General features: G+C 46.8%; 1 protein-coding gene across 3 annotated transcripts in view; it reads right to left on the bottom strand.

The window, feature by feature from the left end:
* The window catches only part of RNF150 (ring finger protein 150), a 148,952-nt gene that overhangs the window by 12,702 nt on the left and 116,067 nt on the right, over positions 1–20,183 (bottom strand). The window contains exons 7-8 of one of the 3 annotated variants that reach the window (XM_075501023.1): positions 13,699–13,805; positions 7,286–12,783 (exon numbers count right to left, since the gene is read on the bottom strand). In XM_075501023.1, the coding sequence (XP_075357138.1) occupies positions 12,772–12,783; positions 13,699–13,805 (119 nt within the window). In that variant the 3' untranslated portion in view covers positions 7,286–12,771. Of the gene's footprint in view, positions 1–7,285; positions 12,784–13,680; positions 13,806–20,183 lie in introns of those variants that run through there. The other 2 variants (XR_012775635.1, XM_075501022.1) reach the window with 2 other exon arrangements.

Raw genomic sequence — 20,183 nt, 5'->3', positions numbered from 1 at the left:
CCAGCAAGGGACCACCAGCTTCAGGGAAAAAATACATTTTTTTCCTACCAGTCAAAGCACAGGCAAGTCCTTTTGTCACACCCTGAAGAACAGCTGCCCAGTATTGCTCTGAGCCCTTTTTTTTTTTCCACGAAAGGAAGGCAAAGAACACCCCTAAGGCACAGCAAGCAAAAGGAAAACAAACAAGCAGCACTGTCCCTTTGCAGGCTCAGCGGGTTTGCTTTATACCACCAGCCCCCACAGGCACTGCAACTGCCCTGGCAGCCGGGCGGGCATGCCCCCTCCCGCACACCTGGCTCAGCAGGACTGGCCTAGGCTGGCCACTGCTGAGGACTCATCACATGCATCCAGGGAATTTTGGCAGCTGCTTGTATTTAGGACTTCACTGAGCATAAATAAATAGAGAAGTTTTTTTTCTCGGCACTAACTATCCTTTTCAGAGCAGCTTCACAGCTGAAAAGTCAGTCAGGGTCAATTTTCCATAAGAAAATCCCCTTCTCTATCATCCTTTAGGACAATTATTTTAAACCCACCACCCTCATCAAAACAGCACTGTAAGTAACACACCTTTGTGCAATTCTCCTCATCCGCTCTTTGGTATTTTCTGACTCTCACACTCAAGCCACGCCGAAAGCAAAACTCATCTCCTGCCTCCCCAAAGCTCCTCTGGAGCTGCCTGGGTGTGAACAACCTCCCCTGCTCCCGGGCAGCGCTGCTGGGAGAAGAGAGCCGCTGCCAAGCATCTCTCTGCAGGTTAACGCGCACCGGGGTTGGGGGATGAAGTACTTCAGACCTTGAAGCTGTACCGCCAGCCTGCGTTGCACCTTGTGGGCATGAAACTCAGCCTGGATAGGTGAGGACGTTGGCTGAGGCGATGAACGGTACTGAAGCAGATCTGGATTTCGGGTGAATTGTGTCCAGTTAAAGGTTCCTGTGTGCAAATGGGGGTTTCTCATGGTTGGGCTGGAATGGGATGTAAGATCCAGCATCCTGCAATGGGCATCATGCTCCAGTTTGGGATTTCCCCCCCTCAAAGTCCCACTCCCGTTTGGGCGCAATTCCCCATGCAGGGTGACTCTGGCAATTCATGCCTGGGTCTGTTCCTCTACAGACCGATTCGTAGCCGAAGCCATGCCGAAGTAACCTGCTTTTAAGTGGCGTAAGCGCGTGCAGAAACAGAAGTTCAACTGATTTGCTTTAAAAACAGTCCTTTAGCTAAAGTGTAGCTAAAATGTGCCATCTCCTTCACCCGGGGGTTGGGCTGCGGTGGGGGCCGCAGCGCTGGTCTCCAGCCCCGCTCGTGTCCCTGTCCTGCCGCTCACCTGCTGCTAAAGCCACCGTCAGCAGATGTCCTTGCTGGGCTTTGCTTTGTTTTTTCCTGCCGATGAAGCGGGGTAGCAGCCCTGCTCCCCGCCGCCAGAGCTGGGGGCTGCTGGCCCAGACGGGCCCGCCAGCAACCACAAACCCCGCTGCGCTTAGGGCTTTCCTGCAGGTACACGCCGGGTCACCGGGGGACCCCTCCAGGTGGCTGCCAAGGGCTAATCGCCGCCCTTTAGTGGAGTGACCCCCGGCCCTCGGTCACCGCCCCGCAAGGCGCTGTGCCGCTCCGGCACCTGCCCACTCGTGCCCCGGACCCGGAGGGGCTCGTCTGGGGGGGCCCCCGCGCTTCCTCGCGCCTGCTGAGAGGACAGGGAGCTGTTCCCCACCGACGCGATGGCCACGGGGGGAAGCCCCGCAGGGCTCTGTCCGCTTCATCGGCTGGGGGGGACGGCGGGCGGTGCGCAAGGGGAGCACGCAAGGACAAGCAGGGAGAAACTCCCCGGCGGTGCCTTTCACTCGTTTAACGCAATCAATATTCACTAATTTATCTCGATAAATAGAGACAACCCGGCCGGCCGGGGACATCCCCACCGCCGGTGGGTGGGTGCCATCGGCCGGCGGCCCCCGCCAGCCCCGCGGCGCCCGGGCGGGGTGCGGGAGGGGCCGCGCACGCCCACGGGTGCCCGCCCGGCGCCGGGCGATGCATTTGCGAGGCGGGGGAGCCTCCTGCTGGAGAGACGCGGCGAGGGGAAGGCGCGGGAGGCAGGCGTCCCTCCCCGGGGGCCATAAACGCCCGCTGTCGCTCATTTTTTGACACCCTTCCTTCTCGGCCACCGAGGCTGCCACCCTGCCTCGCCCTCCCTCCCCTCCCCCCCCCCTTTGCCTCCAGCAGCTGAGGCTTGGCAGAAAACACCAAACACCACGACCATGGTGACAGGGCGGGCTGGCACCCCCGGGCACCCCCGGCCGTCGGGGAAGGCCCGGGGCGCCTGGCTGGGGTGCAGCGCTCGCACTCTGGGTCGGTGCACGCAGGTAACACCCGAAACCCGTGGGAGCTGGGAGCGTTTCCCGTCACGGCGTTGGGTGATACCTTGGCTGTGTCCCTGCCACGGGGCTTGTCTCCATCCTCCCTTCCCGGCGTCGTGCTCTGGCTGGGACCCCCCACGCCACGCAGCGAAGGAAAGGGAGCGGGGCCTGGAGAAAGGCAGCGAGGACGTGCCGAGCACGGAGCAGTGTCCCACAACACACGACTGCAAGCTCGGGCCCTGCAGCCGAGAAGTGTTGACACCACAGACCGCTGCAAAATCAGGAGCGACGTGGAGCGGGGGTGACTGCCCTGGTGTTACTCTTTTGTGGGTGTCTGCTCCTGGCCTCGGTTGAGTCAGACACCGGCTGGGCGGGCTGCTGGTCTGAGCCAGTGCAGTTGCCCCAAGCGGGGACAGAGGAACAACTTCATCTGAGCTATGGGCTCTGACAGATGAGCTTGAGGGCTCTGCTGATGCATCTATGGCATTACCGCTCTCAGATGGCTGCTCTGTTCCTCTACCAGGAGCTACCGTGCTTCCTAGCTGGAGCAGGAGGAGGGACATCTGCCCGGGCTTCAGCCACCACAAGTCGCTGCTGGCCTCCCTGTGCAAGCCTGTCTTTGCTCTCAGGTGAGAGGATGGACTACAAAGCCAAGCTGCTGAGATGCAGATGGATGCCCAGAGGAGCAATGTGATGGCCTGCAGCAGAGGGTAGCCCAGGCACATGAGGGTGGTGACACTTCGCCCGTGTCCACCGCTGCCAGGGCTTGCCAGCAGCTTGTTTGCACCGGGATCAAAGGCTGAGAAGCGAGTGTGTTGCAAAATTACACCCTCACTTACTGAGCACTGATTTCCTATGGCTTATCTATGATAAATGCACCAACCTATTAGATTTCTTTTGGGCCATGAAGTCCTCTTACTCCGCCTGGGATGCCCCCAGACCCGATCTCCCCATGTTACAGAACTGCCTTCCCGGAGTGGTTTTTCCGGAGTGGCTTCCCAAGACCCGGCACAGACGACTGCAGCTCCCCTTCGGGCACCCTCGAACGCGCAGCACAAGCTTGCTTTCTTTCCTAGCACAGTTTGGGTATCACGGGTCAGAAGGGGCCCCGGGTCATGCAAATCATTGCACAGTGCAACTCTGGATAAATACCCTTTGAACCCCGAGTCGTCTCCATTGACTGTGATGGGTCTGAGGGTCAGCTCCTTGAATCACAGGAGTGAATACAATTTGCCTTATTCGTTCTGGAGAAAAAAACCCCAGAGCATAGAGCAGCCCAGCTTTATTTGTGTGTTTTGACCAGGAATGAATCCCATATACAGTAGAGCAGAGAGTGATGTAACCCAAGCCCTAAGTATGTGCTTGCATCCTGGAATTAATTGCCTTATGCCCCTTGTTATTTATAGCCCTGATGCCATTCCCAGCAGCTCCACGCTGCGTTACTTCTGCGCTACTCCAGCGCGCTGCCTCCCGCCAGATCCGCAGCACCGGCGGCAGCTGTGTTGTGTGTGCAGATCACATAGCAACTGCGCACAGCTGCCTGCCAAGGAAAACCGGCCCCGCTCACGCGCTCCCCTGGCCAGTTATCAAATGAAGGCAGAGAACAAAGCAGCGGGCAGGGAGGGAGATGCATGGGGAAGAGCGAGACCAGATTCCTTGGCTAGCAATACCTAAAATCTCCCTCCGAAGGCAGCCCAGGATTTGTTTTGGCGCGGAGGGCTTCTGCCCTTGGAGCAGGGCTGGTGGGATGGGGATCTCCAGGCTGTGCCGCCGACTGGCTGACACAGGTTGGGAAGGGAAAAATAATTCCTGGCGTTGCTGATAAAGCCACGTTAAATCACACGTGGTTTTCCTGCTCTGAGCCAGCTTGCTGCCCCTCCGTCGTGAAGAGCAAGAGCAAAGCGCAGCGGGAGGGTTGGGCGCATGGGAACAAGGAGGCACAGGGGTCTGGGGGAGCTGGGTGTGATCTAGCCCACGGCTGCTGCCTTCCTTGCTCCTGGGTGAAATCTGAGTTAGGGCCCCAACCGATTTGGCACATTGATGCCTCAAACGCACCGCTGCGGCTGGGAGAGAGAGGCAGCCGTGCTGGCAGCACCGGCCAGCAAACACGAAACGTGGGCCAGGATGGGGGCAGGCTGGGCCCCTGCGGCAGGGCTGGGGCTCGAGCTGGGATTTGGCACTCCTTCAGGGATTTCTATCTGCTGCCTTTTGCATCTACTGGAAAAGTTTTCTTTAAGTCTCTTGGATTTCTTTTAGGCAGGATTTTTACTGTGCCTCGAACCTCTTGTAAGCAGCTGTGCTGGTTTTGGCTGCAATAGAGTTAATTTTCTTTATAGTAGCTAGTATAGGGCTATGTTTTGGATTTGTGCTGAAAACAGTGTTGATAATACAGAGATGTTTTAGTTGTTGCTTATACTAAATCAAGGACTTCTCAGCTTCCCCTGCTCTGCCAGGTGCACAAGAAGCTGGGAGGGGACACAGCCAGGACAGCTGACCCCAACTTACCAAAGGGCTATTCCATACCATGTGGTGTCATGCTTAGCATATAGAGCTGGGGAAGAAGAAGGAAGGGGGGGATGTTCGGAGTGATGGCGTTTGTCTTCCCAAGTAACCGTTACACGTGATGGAGCCCTGCTTTCCTGGAGATGGCTGAACACCTGCCTGCCCATGGGAAGGAGTGAATGAATTCCTCGGTTTGCTTTGCTTGCGTGTGCAGCTTTTGCTTTCCCTATTAAACTGTCTTTATCTCAGCCCACGAGTTTTCTCACTTTTACTCTTCTGATTCTCTCCCCCATCCCACTGCGGGGGAGTGAGCGAGCGGCTGGGTGGGACTTAGTTGCCATCTGGGGTTAAACCACGACAGCCGCACACCTATGTGGGATGGCATGACAACCCCTCGGGCTCTCCCACGGCCCCCCGCTCCCCGGGACGCGGAGCAGTGGCCGATCGGGCGAGGGAAGAGCAGCCGGCTGACCCCTCACAACAGCGGTGCAATTCCCACTGAGGCGTGGCAGAGCCGTCAGCTTTTAAAGCTATTCCAACACATCATGCCCGGCATCTGGGGTGAGGCTGCAGCTCTCCCTCGGGGAAGCGGAAGCATTTACCTCCCACACAGCCCCTGCTTTCTGATCAAAAGCAGCTGAAGACAGGGGGGACCAGAGCAGTGGCTGGGGCTGGAGTGGTGGCACGGAGGCCAGGCTGCCACTCGGGTCCCCTCCCGCTACAGCTTCTGCCTCCGGTGAATGCCAAAGTCTGCCAGCGGCTGAGTTCAGGAAGAAACGATCAGCAAGTTTCACACATCAGGCAATGCCAGTTTTACACAGTCTGTTAGAAAATATGTACGACACAGTAACCAGATTCGTTTTATTAAAAAACTTGCAATAAAATTCCTTGGAATTCACCATCTTAACTTTGAGAGTTGCAATATTTTACTAGTACATAATAACACAGTCTCACATATTTACATTATAATCCTCTATATAACAAAAATAGCCGTGTTGTACTACTGAATAATGCTTCCAAATATTAGCCTCAACATTTCAGTACTTCCCCCAGCTGAGTCACTGTCCATGCTCTTCAGCATTTACAGTATATAACAAAGCAAGAAGGAAAAAAAAATAACAAGTGTGTGCCTCATGATTTCAGGCAAATCCCTTTAAGATGGTAGCTCTCCGACTCCCACATTTTTCAAGAGAGATAAAGTGCATTGGAGGGGAAAATGTATTCGTTATAAAATATCAGCAAAGAGTTAAAGTATATTTGCAATACTGTACAGAAAGTAACGCTAGAAAAAAAAGGCTCGCTTCACAAACTGCTACTGCACTGTTTTGGCAGCAAGTCACAGGTAGTGGGGGGGGGGGGGAAGCTAACTACAAGAAAAAGAACCACCTATGCAAATGCCACTGTGTGATCTTGCCATGGTCTTTCGCTAGGTGTTTCACAAACCAAAGCGCAGCTGCCTGGAGAAAGGAACTTTTTTTTTTTTTAACGTGGAGATGAAGGGTCGTTTCCACAGTAAAAAGAAACACAACGTGGTCAGCCTGCAGAAACCAACTGCCTTACCAGCAAAACAACTTCAGTCAAAAATAGGCTCCCATCCTGAGGGACGCGCAGCGTGGGTGTATTAAGGTGAGTGTCACACCGTGAGTGTGACAACCCTGCCACCCCAGCTTGCTAGGGCTGGCCGCCCCGCCGGGCAGGGGCAGGGGGAGAGGCAGGGCTGAAGGCCTCCCAGTAAATCCACGCCTGCTGTCCAGAGCAGGACCCATTACCTTGGCGAATTTCACTGGGACAGACCATCGTCTCCGAACTGGAAGTTATTTTGGTAAGCTGTGCATTGATCCATATGGTATTTATTTTGTTCGGGATTTTTCTTCCCTTTTTAACATTGGCATTTGCTGGTACGGCTCTGCAGCGTGTGAAGAGACACGGCTGGAAAAAGCTTTGGAGCCATCACTGAAAACCAGGATACTTCTGCTCTGTTCATGAACCGCGTACAAATGGGACGCCACGTTTTTTTGGTTTGCATATAAACTACTCTAAATAAAAATAATTCTCTTCTGGAAATGGATGGAATGTATATTTTGACAAGTACAAAACCATTTTAAATGTTCACTAAATACAAGGAACATCTTGCTATAAAAATAACAGACCCTCCCACCCACTGTCCCCTCTTTACATTTCTAATTATAAAATGGTACAGTCATTTCAGGTTCCTAACATGAAACAAGAAGTAAGGATGGTATTACGTACACATACAAAACATTTAGATACTTGACATCTGAAATACCTGTATACATTCAGAGCAAACAAGCATCTTGATCTTGCTATTGTTTTTAATGCTACACAGGACTGAAGAATCGGAAAATAAACAAAAAGGGAAAAAGCTATTTCTTTTTTTTTCCCCCCCTTTCCTTTTTTTTTTTTTTTTTTGCATTCACTCCAGAAAGAAATAACTTCCACCAATTCACAATTAAAATAGTTGAGAGAGGCAAGATTAATTTCAGATGGAAAATTAATCCGCTGGCTTTTCATCCAAAATCCGCAACATCTTTCATTCATCTTTCTTCTCTATTTCTCCCTTTGAAATATAGCTCCTGGTCAGAAGGTTTTTTTTCTTGAAAAAGAAGTGCCAAGGAAGAGAAAGGGAGCCGAGTGGGTTTCCAGCCCGGTGGGGGAAGCTGCGCGGGAGAGGGCAGCCTTCTCCCTCGCTCGCCGTCCCAGCCCGCAGCTGCCATCTGCTACGCAAACAAATCCAGACTAAAAAGTCCATCTGGCGTTCTTCTTTCAACTGCGAAACTATCAATTAGTTCAGGTAACAGCTTGGTAAAATGAAAGAAGTGCTTGTGTTGGATCAATTGTCCCTATTTAAAAAGTCTGCTAAAACAACACCTCCACCCTCAGTTTCCCTCGCCCCTAAAATGTTTCATGACATTGTTTTTCACTGCTTGCGTTAACCAAGCCGATTCATTTCTGTCACGCTGGTTGTCCCATATACGCTCACACGTTCTGCATCTATAAAACAAATGAGTCAATGCTCAGTGTTCTTCAATGAAGCAGCAATCCTGGTCAGCACTGGCTATGAAGAGGCTTGGCTGCCCTGAATCTGCCCAAACCCCTGGGCCTATCTTTCCTTAAGCCCCTAAGCTGGAGTTAGGCTGGCTCCTTTCCCCCGTGCTGAACCAGAGCAGTCCGACCTGCTACAAGAGATACAGGCAGCAGAAAATGCAAGAGAGGAAGCGGCACAGCGTTAGTCTGATCCCACCATCTCCTTTCCCTGCAACAAAGGCTCGCACTAGAGCAAACATTTGTGAGAGTGGCTGGGAAGGAACAGGCTGGATTTCTCTGCCACTTCAGTCCTGCGAAATGGATGCAGTCCAACAGCAAACCAAGCCCTCCCTCTTCTGTTTAGAAAGTCAGCTCGTCCTGGCCCCTATTCCTAGCAGCCTGGTAACTTTGGCCCTACAGCAGGGATCTACGAGGACAACAAATGGTTAAAAAAAGTCCATTATTGCTAACGAATAGAAACCAATAAATGACTATTGGTTTGCACAGCCTATAAATTCCTATTCCTGGCTTATTTCAAACTATATGCTTAGTCATGAGCTTTTCTACAGGCAGAGACCACGAAGGAATGAGCCTCTTAGAAACAAAGCCTGGGAGATTCCCAGCTGCCTGGGCTGAAAGGCATTTCCCGCTGTTACGTATAACCTCTATCGTCATTTCAGCAGAAACCAATTGTCACGACAAGGACTTGCAGTCCAGAGATTTACACATAAAGACTTGGGCCCCGATCTTTGCCTTTTAATCACAGAATCCGCTCGAAGGGCTGTGGCATATATTCAAAGGAAAAAGTTTGTAAGGCAAAACTCTGGAAAATCTGTACGCTGACTGCACTCCAGGTTTAACAAGAACGGCAAATAAAACACACTTTATGTAAAATCTGTAACTGTGCTGTACTGATGACTAAAAGTACATAGAAGTGTTAAGTGATCCGCAGATATACCTGCCAGGGCAACCCATCCGTATGCAAAGGTCTTCTGAGCTAGACATTTTTCAAATTGGACAAGCATTTCTTTTTATTTAGCAAGGGGGAAAAGAGGGTGGGTTAACAGGTTTGATAACAAAAACTTTGGATCACAAAATGCATATGCTTTGAGAAAGATTAAATTCAGAGCTGGATCTGTCTCTGGTGCTTGGGTTCATTTTGGTAACAAAATAAGGATATATCCCAAACGAGTCATTCGACAAGAGACGAAGTACTGCCCTTCTTGCAATGACTTCCTCTGGATCTGATCCAGGGGTCATTAGTGAGATGCGAGGGACCTCTTATCATATGTGATTTCAATAATGTTTTTTTTTTCAAATTGCCTCTCTAAAGTCTTTTTCTTTAGTGCCACAGCCTCCCTCATATAAAAAGTCTAAAAATAGCAGCTGCTTCTGTTTTCACTACAATACAGTTTCCATAGTCATATCAATGTACTTTTATATGCATATATGGCAATTTAATTCTATAGAATGCTTAAAGAATGAACTGCAGTGCTATGATTGTCCTGACCCTGGTTTTGAGGCTCTAAAGCAGTCAGAAAATATAAAAACCCCAAACCCTCAGCAAGTGCCAGATCTGTATCCGCACCAGAATGGGTCAGCCGTGGGGAAGGGATGCAGAACGGGTGCCTTGCACATCTGCACGCACACATTAGGTTGGCTACGAGTGCAAAATTCTGCCCGTATAATTTTTTATGTGTCCTACCTATCCAACAGACCTTTGGGAAGGCAGTTTAGTGAAGCCCGTGAAAGTCAACGGATACTCAGAGCGCAGTCTCTGTCTGCCCAAGTTTCATCCTGCAACCCAGCCTGAGTGAAGACAAGCCTCACTAAGGCGAACGCTTCTCCCACCTACTCCTCGCTCACGGAAAAGAAAAGAGCCTCAGATGACAGGCCAGGAAGGGCTCGGAGAGACACGAGATCAGCTTAAGGACAAGAGCGCCTTTCTCAGAGAGCTGCACCGTCCTCTGGCCACCAGCCCCGTGAAAGAGGCAGCCCCTCCGTCCCCGCCACACCGGGCTGGCAGCGGGCAGTGGCAGCCACAGCAAAGCCGCCCGCGCCGTGGGTGGGCAGTCACGGCGCGAGCCTGCGGAATTATGTGCATGAGCACTTGTTCGTCAGAGGGCACCAGAGGATTTTGTTTTTTCCTGGCTGCACGCTAAAGGCTGCTTTCCCTTCTGAACAGGCAGTGCTGTGTCCCCGGCATCTGAATCCCACGTATTTAATGCTGGAGCCCAAGCTTAGTGGGCAGCAGTACCGAGGACTCACGCTGTGCTCAGGCTGGGACTAATCTTGCCCAAAGCTGCAAATGGGGAGGTTTAATTTTACCCTGTGAGGAATCCCAGTGGAGAGACCCATGTAAGCAAAAATGTGCATGGGCATGCAGATCTGCAGAATTAAGGCTTTTATACATGTTACAAACATACATCTGGGGGTCTTAATATTTATGAAGCACCTCAAATTCCCAAGGCATTTCATGGGTTATATATACAAAGAATATTGTCAGCCAGGTCCTGCTTTAGGGAAACATTTCCATTTGACACAGGGGCTTAACTATGCTCATAGAAGACCTGTTGAAAATAATGTGATTTTGGTACAAGTCCAAAATCAGTTGTCAGTGCTTTTCTGAAGAAGGACGGAATAAAACATTTACTTAACTGCTTTCCTAAGTTCTGGCTTCAGTGATGTATAACCTGGCTTTGCACTCTTTATCGCTTAACAGTGCTCAGAGCTGTAGAACTCCTGAGGACAGGGACGGAAAAACATCTTTCCTGAGCGAAACTGCAGGTAGAACTGGGAAAACAAAAGCAGAAAGACTCCTGACCCAGATTTGCTAGGATGCCTCTTTTGAAAGACCACAGTACGGTGATATGTAAAAACGTCTCACCCAGCCTAGCACCCTGCCTCTGCCAGGGGCCACCTGCGGACCCCGAGGGACCACATCTAGTATGGGATACTTCGGAAAAGAGCACACACAGTGCGATCCCTCTCTGAAATCCTTCGCTAACTCCTAGAAATACAGGCAGGGTCTCAGCTACCATCTACGTGATGCCCCTTTGAGCACAGCTCCCTTTAATGATTTTGCTGGGCAAAGGACCCAGTGCAGTATCAGCTGGGAGTTTCACCTCCTGCCTTGCTTTTCCACAGACCTCGCCTGCTCTGCTGTGCTGTGGGTGACTCCGCTATGGCAACAGATAATTGGTCAATCTATCCACTGAGACTAACTTAATTAAGATTGTGAAATAAAACAAAGACTTTGTGACAGCTCCTCTGAAACCCAAACAGTTCGGCCAGGAGTTTTTTGTTTGTGTGCTGGGCTACAGTGGGTGCATGTTAAGGGATCACTGACAACTCGGACATCGTGTTCGTGATGTTCCTGTGACATGTAGCACCCAGGCTCCAGCGCTAGAGAAGAAATTGTACCAGTGTGTGTACTTTCCGTAGGGAGACCTGACTGCGTGTAACCAGCTTCCCTCTTTCCCCTGCAGTCATTTGAGATGAATTTCATTGCTGTGTGAAGGGCCAGTATTTGGTGTAAGCACCACTTAAATCCCATTTCAGCATTACTTCCAGAGCTTAAGTGGAGCTGATGCGGTACCTTGTGCAAACTCTCTTGTGTAGGGGTGAATTTCAGCATCGGTTCCCCTGACGCTGTGGGCCTTTCCCATAGCAGCAAGGAATAGAGAAGACATTAAAGAATAAGGAAAATATGATTACAGAACCACAAATATTGGCAAGACTGACCTAGCTGCACCCTCTGGAACGATCTCTAACTTTCCTTTTAAACCAAGCAGATTTCCAGCTGCCTGTATCTCTTTAATTAAAAAGAGATGTCCTTTCAAATGTCTTCTAAAAATGTAATGGCACATTTCCGGATCATGGTTTTGAAGGATGATTAGGCTGTGCTCCTTTGCCTCAAAGTTACCCTGCAATTTAGGCAATAAGAACATCAAAAAAATTAAGCTATAAAATGAACTGAGTTCTAACTGGACCGAAAAGCATGGAGTATAATTTTTCCTTCTTCCTGTACTAAAGCAGGAAGTTGGCCAAAATTTTAGGGATAGTTCTAAACACATTTCTTCCTGAAAAAGATCCGAATTTGGCTGGAAGTTGGTTTCCACATGGAACGAGTAAATCCAGGAGGAGATTAAATGCAGCAAGAACCCTAATAGTTGCATTTTGAGATGCTGCCATGACACCGTCAAGTCAGAATGTTTGACCTCTCCATAAAATTTCCATGCAAGATGAATTGTTGATTCTATGGACTTACTCGGGAGGCAGTGATGTGATTCAAATCATCTGTCAACAGAAACCCATTTACTCTTGTATAACAGTAAGCTAAAAATGCTTCTTCACAGTTGAGTATTTTGACTGAAAAACAAAATCGTACACTGAACAAGTAACGATAAGCTTTTCCCTGGAAAGCAGAGCTCAGGATGAACTAAATAATCATCACAGGTCATTATTATTTATGTGTTTTCATTTATGTTAGTTCTGTTTATTTTCAAATTCCCTCCCCTCCGCCCAAAATATTTTGGTATATATATCTATATACAAATTGCAAGTATTCCATTATGCTTGCGACAATGTTGACAGGGACTCCGGAGGGCAACGAACCACCTGAACTCTTGTGTTCAATAACAAGCAGGCAAAAACTGCTGTCAAAACATAAGAAGCAAAACGCACTAAGAAAAAAAAAAACCCCAACCAACCAGGAAGTAAACATTTCAAGCCCCTGCCTCCTGCTTCATTAGCAATTTCTGACACTGATATCAGCATCTCCAGACCCTTTCTAAGAATATTCTTGTCATCCGCGTAATGCACAGCTGTTAACGAGCAGCCTCTGGAAACCTCTCAGACACTCCTTTGGCCTACCGGTCAGATTTTGGTCTGGAAAATTAAGAAAAGACATGATGTTATACTAGATCTTCTTTTCCAGCTACTGAATTGTGACTTGAAGGAAGGCCATTAACGTACTGGCAACTGCTAATAGCATAAAATATAGCAAAGGACTACAAGGACGGAGTGAAGCTTTAAGCTTTTCTTTCTCTCCTTCACACTGTAAGATACTTGTCTAGACAACAGAGCTCTAAGTAAAAGCCAACATAATGCAGTTTTAATGCAAATGTCAGAATATCTGTTAATTCAGAGCTCTCTTACAAATAAAGGCCTTCAGAATACACCATTTCCAAGACTCCCACTTCATGAAAGTGGGCTTCACATTAATGTAGGGTGCCGGTGCACCATCCTTCTGAAGCCATGTGTACTTGGTGCAGAAACAACAAGGCAATGATAAATCCTGGAGTCAGATCATGAAGTGACCAGTGAATGGGAATTCAGATGTCTGGATTAAACTCTTGAAAAAGCTGGGGTCAGTCAACAAAAACAGAGTGTCCATCCATAACAAACTATAAACAAACAAAACCCCATAACAAACATATGTCTTTTCAAAAAAAAGAAACAAAAACCCAATCGAACAAGTGTAGAAAACACTCAAGCTGTCATTTCAGTTGCGTATTTATGAGCCACTGAAGAGTTACATGACTGCTCTCAAGCACGTGGGTAAACTGGAAGCGTTCATCTCTCATGTGAACAAAATGAACGTGTGTAGATGATGAAACTGCATCCAGGCAGACACAACTGTTGCTATTGCTTTTCGTGACCATCTCAGAATGGAGTGTGCAGGAGTGACAGTGCTCTGGAGGCATGTGCATGACTGGTCCAAATCCTAGAAAGCTGACTCGGTCCCTCCCTGTGACCCTCCCCTGAAGTTTAGTGTTGGATCTCTGTTTTTCAAGACTTCACCTCTTCGCAGTCTTGATCAGTGGAAAGCTCCACATCGGACAGTCCAACCTCCATTGCCATAATCAATGAAATATCTGAATCACTGCTGACTGCTGGCTCCTGTTCATCTGTGAGGGTAGAAAAGACAGGAAAAGGGCATTATGGTCATGTCTTTCTGTCAACATATTACTATTTTTTAGTTCTGCAGAAGGGACCCAGAGGTTTCTCCACCACTGAAGTTGTGCTTAGACTCCAAACTTTGCTCTTATTCAATATCTGTCTAAAGCATGTAAAAAATATCAGAAAGTTCAAGCCATCAGTAATGAGAAACACAATGACAAGCAGCCTGGATGGGTAACATTTTCGTCTCCTAATCCTCCCAGGGCTCTCCATCCAGGCCCTTCATCTCCATGACCTTCCTCCCACCGCCCGAGCACCTCCCTCCCCGTCCCCTTTCACTTCCTCAACCTGGCATCATCCTACTCTCCCCAGAAAAGCAGCAAGTTAAGGACAAAGTCACAGGCGCCTGGTGGATCAAGTCGGCCATCAGGAAAACATTTCTAACAGGAAAAAAATCTGCCCAAATCCTCATTAGGTGATGGAGTCTCTGTTAGCGGAGACTTTTAAGAGGGTGCTGGGCTAATGTCTGGAAGGAGCAACACGAGTGTCATTAGTTCTGCCCTAGGACTCAGGACCAGGCTACCTGCCTTCTCAGGTGCCTTCTCTCATCCTTTTCCAGTCTCTTTTCTGTTCACCCTTTCTTCTGATTTGAAGATACCTTGCAGGTTCTTGATCCAGGCCAGAGGGATCTACCTTAATCCACCATGATCCCAAATACAGCAAGAGTCAGATTATTGACTTTTGCCAAACTGCAAATCCCATCAAAACTACAAGTGCAGGAGGAGTAACTTGTTTTTGTTTTGATCCCACAGCACTTACTATGTATGTATTTAGTAGCAGATAAAACCAACAGATTTTAAAGGACTAAAAGCTAATTTTATTTCAAGAACAATCAGGAGAAGCAAGGCACACTGGATCTCTGGGGAGATTTTCAAAGGCACAAAAATCCCATAGGTGGCTGAGTCCCCGAGAAAAAAGTTGATGGTTCATATTTTCAAGTGGTTTAATTACAATGATGATATTTATACTGTAACAACACAATGTATTTAAATCTGTGGCAGTTTTTGCTTTACATATTTTATTTTTCAGACAATAGAAGCAGAGCTTGATTGATGCTAAAAAGTCTAAAAGTTGAATATCTAAGAATTAATAAGTAAGAAACATTACAGAGGAGCCAGGAAAATAATAACTCCTCGCAGTTTAATTATTCACTTGAAGCTAAGTAAGCACAATTAGTCTCCTCTCAAGAGCCGCATGATTTTTAAATCTGTTTTAGAGAAAAAACATGTATTTACTTGTGCTGGGATTAGACCTCATGTTCTGCAGAGAAAGCTTGAGTGGGTCTGCATTATTCAAACTGAAAGAGCCAGTGCTTTCCTTTACAACCCTTCCCAATTTTCACTGTGAATTATTTTTATACTTTCTTGATTGCAAGATAAATAATTCATGCACCCAACCTCTTTATATCTGTATATTTTTTTCCTATCAATATGACAGTAGTAAAACATTTCAAGGCATTGCTTCTGACTATAAATGTTTCCACTGGAGGTGGAGGAGGTACTTATGAACTGAATGATATCTCCTGCAGACGTCAGTGGGCTTCAATTACATTGAACCATTAGGTGAACTGCTAGATCCAAGAGTACAAAAGTGCATCACATACACCTCCGAGACCTAAAGCATCATTGGTAGTGGTAACAGCTCCCTGAGCCAGAATGATGTGGTTCCAGACCACTGGATTATTTATCATTCCTCTGTAACTAATAGCATTCTTAAAAACAATGAAAATGATGCTTTAAATGTTGACCTAAGAGCAAGTTTATATTTGCATGACAGAGTTCCTGAGGCTTAGCCAGGTTAAACAGCTGCTTGGAGCACTCTGGAGAGAAAGGTGATTTTCCTCTGAACTAGCTGTGCCGGAAAGAAGGACTGGCTGAATGGTGACAGCCACACGCCTGCTGAAGAGGCAGGCTGAGCTGCCAGCACCAAATGTCAGAGTGTCAAATGAGAAGCGTTTATGGTGCTGAAACGTTATTTCAAGAATTCTTGTTTATTCTAGGGTTGCACAGCAGAAAAAGATCTCAACTGAGTTCAAGACAGGCAGATAGAACAGAAGCGGATTTACAGCTCACCTACGAACTGTCTAACCTATGTACAGGAGCACCCACTTTCCAAACCAGCAAACTTGAGTTTTACATTAAAAATCCTACACAATTATTCAAATTCTTGGATCTTAGTCTCTCCAAAGTGTGGGCTTTGTAGTTTGTCTTCTTTGGGACTGAAGTGCAGGTCAGTAGGAACAATGAACAAAGGATCCTAAAACTGCCCATGCCTATGCCCCAGCATTGCTTTTCCAGCGCTGTGAAAGTGCCTACAAACATGAATGCTCCACCGTCCTTGCTTGCTAACAGTGCAGCAGTTCAAAATCCTAAAGCTACAGCCTGTCGCTTCAGCAGAGTGGGGAGAAAAACTTGGACATCACCACCCCTTACACCTTCTCTTCCAGGGAAGTGGTCACCACCAACATTGCTTCGGAAGATGCAGACAACACAAGGAAATTAATGCATCCCTCAGCATTACATGCTTGCTCTTGTAAATAGGAGCTCTACTACTGACCCCAACACGCACAGGATGAAACTCTGGGAGACTGCAGAAGTTACACCAGATACGGATCAGCTGTAGGTAACTCCGGCTGCAAGGTCTACAGACTGCCTCACCGTAGCTCCCACACACAACACAGGCTTTCTAGACTGTGGTTTGTTTGGTTTTGGTGGGTTTTTTTGGTGGTTTTTTTTTTTTTTGGCCAGCTGCTCAATAACGTGAGCCAGCACAGTTAGTGACATTTGTTAAAGGTAAGCAAACCTCAACTAAACTGCAAGTGCCAGGAGCTTAGCCTGCATTTTGCATCCTTGGTTTGTAGATCCTATTTACAGTGACAAAGCTTATACAATCACACAGCTTCTACAGAAGATGCCTGACTCACTGTTAAGAACTTTTATGACCTTTTTGCAAGTTCTTTGGAATTTGGTGTTTTTCTTAAAGCCCTGAAGTCAGGTGAGGATCTCAACTTTCAGTGAAGATCTCAGCTTTCACTTAAAAATAAATGAATCTGAAGAAGTAAAAAGGAAATAAAGAGTTTAAAAAACCATATCCCTAATTTCTAGACAGATTTTATATTGGAATATCTGAGTTGTGATTTTAGATATTTGAGATTGGCAATCCTGTCTAACAACATATACTATAATACTTCCACCATGTTTTATAGCACTTCACGCCACAGGCATAAAGCCTTTTGCTTAATGAAGCAAAAGGCACATCCCAAGCTGCTTTTCAGCCTGCATGCTAGTGCCCACAGCAGGCAACCGTAGACCTCACTGCCACATTCCTCTCATGTCAGCAAAACACAATACACCACAGCATGCTGCCTACTTCCAGACAGACTTTTCCCACTCACTTATATTCCCTGACACACATTTGTTTGAGAGGTGCAATAAAACAAACTCCTTCTCTAGCCAATACTATTTTAAATTTAATTATGCTAATGCAGGAAGAATATCACCACGTACATATGGAACTGCCCTCCATAATAGTGGTACAGCCCTTACTTGTTGCAAAGTTCATTAAATGATGTTTATATTTGAGTATAATTGCAATCAAACAAGGATGAAAATAGCTAATTAAACTGGTACTTTAAAAACAGTAAGACTGCGCACTAGTAATGGTTATCTACTGCTGTTGCTACTCCTAACACTTTGAGTAAGTCTGTAGCTGTTGTACACAACTATTCCAAAAGAAAAAGGTCAAGATGGGTTGACCAAAGATGGGTTTCTAAGAATTTGATACTGTTTGCAAGAGTCTTGGAAGGACCTAAGCGTTCAACGGTGGGTGAAAAGCGCATTTACAAAAAACATTCATCTGCCGTGTGTAGGTAAGCATACAGGCATGGGCACAAATCGAGATGTACTTCTTATGACCCACTCAAGGATGAGGAACAAGCTGATGTAGCTGTGGTGGGTTTTGCACTCAAGGAGGCCTCGCTCCTGCTCACCACTGTGCTCCTCCCAAGAAGGCCACATCCGACATTGTGCTTCGATGTCCCTAGGGCATGGGCAGTGCCATGGGGCTCTCCTAAAATGGCTCCTGCTTGCCCCAGAGGCTGAGATTTCCCCCAAGCTGACGGAGCTGGAAAAGCTGCAGAAGCCCATGACTGGGCTAAAAGTTCCACAAGCAATTTGCATCCAGGAAACCAGCAGAAAAATAAGAATACACTAAAATGTTATAAAGCAAAAGCTTCTCAGCATTGAATGCATATAAGGTTTGTCCAAGATGACAGACTTTTTTTCCTTCTCTGGACCTTCAGGAAGCTCTCTGCTATTACCCTCATTTGTGAGTAAGCAGAGAAGTATTGATTATTACATGTCAAATGAGAGCTGCCACCAAGTGTGTAATTCATCTACTGAAAGTGTAACTAAAGCCAGCAATCTTCTATTCTTGTGGATTAAAAACACGGGCCACAGCAATAAACTATTCACTTGGGAGTCAGTCTCCCTTCCCTCATTTATTATCAGCTCTCCGTGAACTAATTCAGCATACTCAGTCCTGCTCCACACACAATTAAACCGTTGCACAGAGCTGCGCAGCTGCTAATGGTTTTCGTCATCTTATGACAGTCACGGGGAATCAGAGGGTAAGAAAAATCTGCTACTGTGCTACTGACTTAGGTGTAACCTATTTGCCTAGCTATAAAGTTGAGCATTTAGCACAAGAAACAATTCTTGTTTTGCGCAGATCTTTCCTTGATGGTAGATGCCCAGCTTTGAGGAGAAATGAATAATTATTGATCTCTTCATCTAATGAAATGCTGTGAAAAATTTATCAGTTATTATCCCATCCTTAGCTGGCAGAAATTGTACAGCAGACAATGGGACTCTGTCTAAAACCTCATTTTGACAATAAGTATACAGCAAAACTTGGACTTGATTTCACTATTCATTTCACATTCTCACTACTGTGAAATACAACTTATTTCAGAACTCTTCATTTTCTGAAGATAGAACTAAGCCAAAACATGAAAACCCTGGTGACAGGTATGCTCTCAGATCTAGACAAGTATCTAAAAATTTATGTGTCAGCGTGAACCTTATTCCAGTCTGGGGCTCACTTCTACTAAAACATTGCCTCCAGTCAAATGTGTCTAGAAGCATTCTTCTCCAGAAGAAACCAGAAACGTGACCACCTCCTGGAGCTCTGAGGACCTGAGACGAAAATATATCCAGGGTCATTAGAGGCATTGATATGGGACCTTTATCAAAATGGATTCTGTTCAGCATGAAGCCACAGTGAACTGCCAACACAAGCAGTGTTGTTCAGATTTTGCTTCCAGTATCAAAACAACCAGAACACTATTCATCACATTTGATTTATGACAGGGAGAGAGAGACATTTCTAGAGCCCTCTATTTTCTTTGTCTGCCCACAAATGCACTTTACCATTACAGGGTTTATTGCTCCCTCCTATTGCAGCCTTACCACAGCATTGTTTTGCTGCTGATAGTCTAAGAGGAAGAGCACGGTCCTGTGAAGTTAGTACCTCAAATGGCAACTCCTGCCACAACAGTACCAATGAAATTTATTTTATCGCTAAGACCCTCTTCTTTAAAAACACTACTGATTCTTAAAATTATTTCCAAATTAATCATCCAATACTTCTTATTGGATCACTTTATAAGTAAGTCTCAAATTCCTTCTATATCATCTTGATAATTGTAACGCTTTAGAACAGGCCATAACTGCACTAACAAAATACCTGTATAAAACATACGGAAAAAATGCCTATAAAATCTTTAATGCAAAAGAAGCAGTGGGAATATGTTTGAGGAGAAAGGGTTATAAAAACTCTGTTACTAATGTGGTCCTTTTGTACACAGAGGCTAATAAAATGGATGAAGAAGTCTGGCTGGCTACAACTGAGAACAAAGTACTGGGGAAACATTTTATTGCTGTTCCCTAGCATCAGAGAGAGACTTATGTGAGCAGCAAGGGCAGAAAGTACTTGAGCATGGTAACGGCTTTTGGAAGAAAAGGTGAGAGTCTTTTCCATAAATAACAAGCCAGAGCTCTGTGTATGTACGAATGGCAACAGGGCTTCATCCAGAAGATAAAGCAGACAATGTCTGAAACACATTGCAAAGAATACCCAAACATCAGCACATCAGGAGGAACCAAATGCCATGACCTGGCAAGATTCATTCAAGACAGCATTTCAAAAATGTGTTTAACTGGATCAACCCCCTAAGCGGTTGAGATACTTGATAGATGGGCTTGGATATGACAAAAACCACTTGAGTCCCTCCCAAAACAAACTTGGTTTTTTCTTCTTATTGAGTG

Source organism: Mycteria americana, chromosome 4 (assembly GCF_035582795.1).
Source record: "Mycteria americana isolate JAX WOST 10 ecotype Jacksonville Zoo and Gardens chromosome 4, USCA_MyAme_1.0, whole genome shotgun sequence".
Classification (NCBI taxonomy): domain Eukaryota; kingdom Metazoa; phylum Chordata; class Aves; order Ciconiiformes; family Ciconiidae; genus Mycteria; species Mycteria americana.
This window is presented reverse-complemented; position numbering and strand designations above follow the sequence as displayed.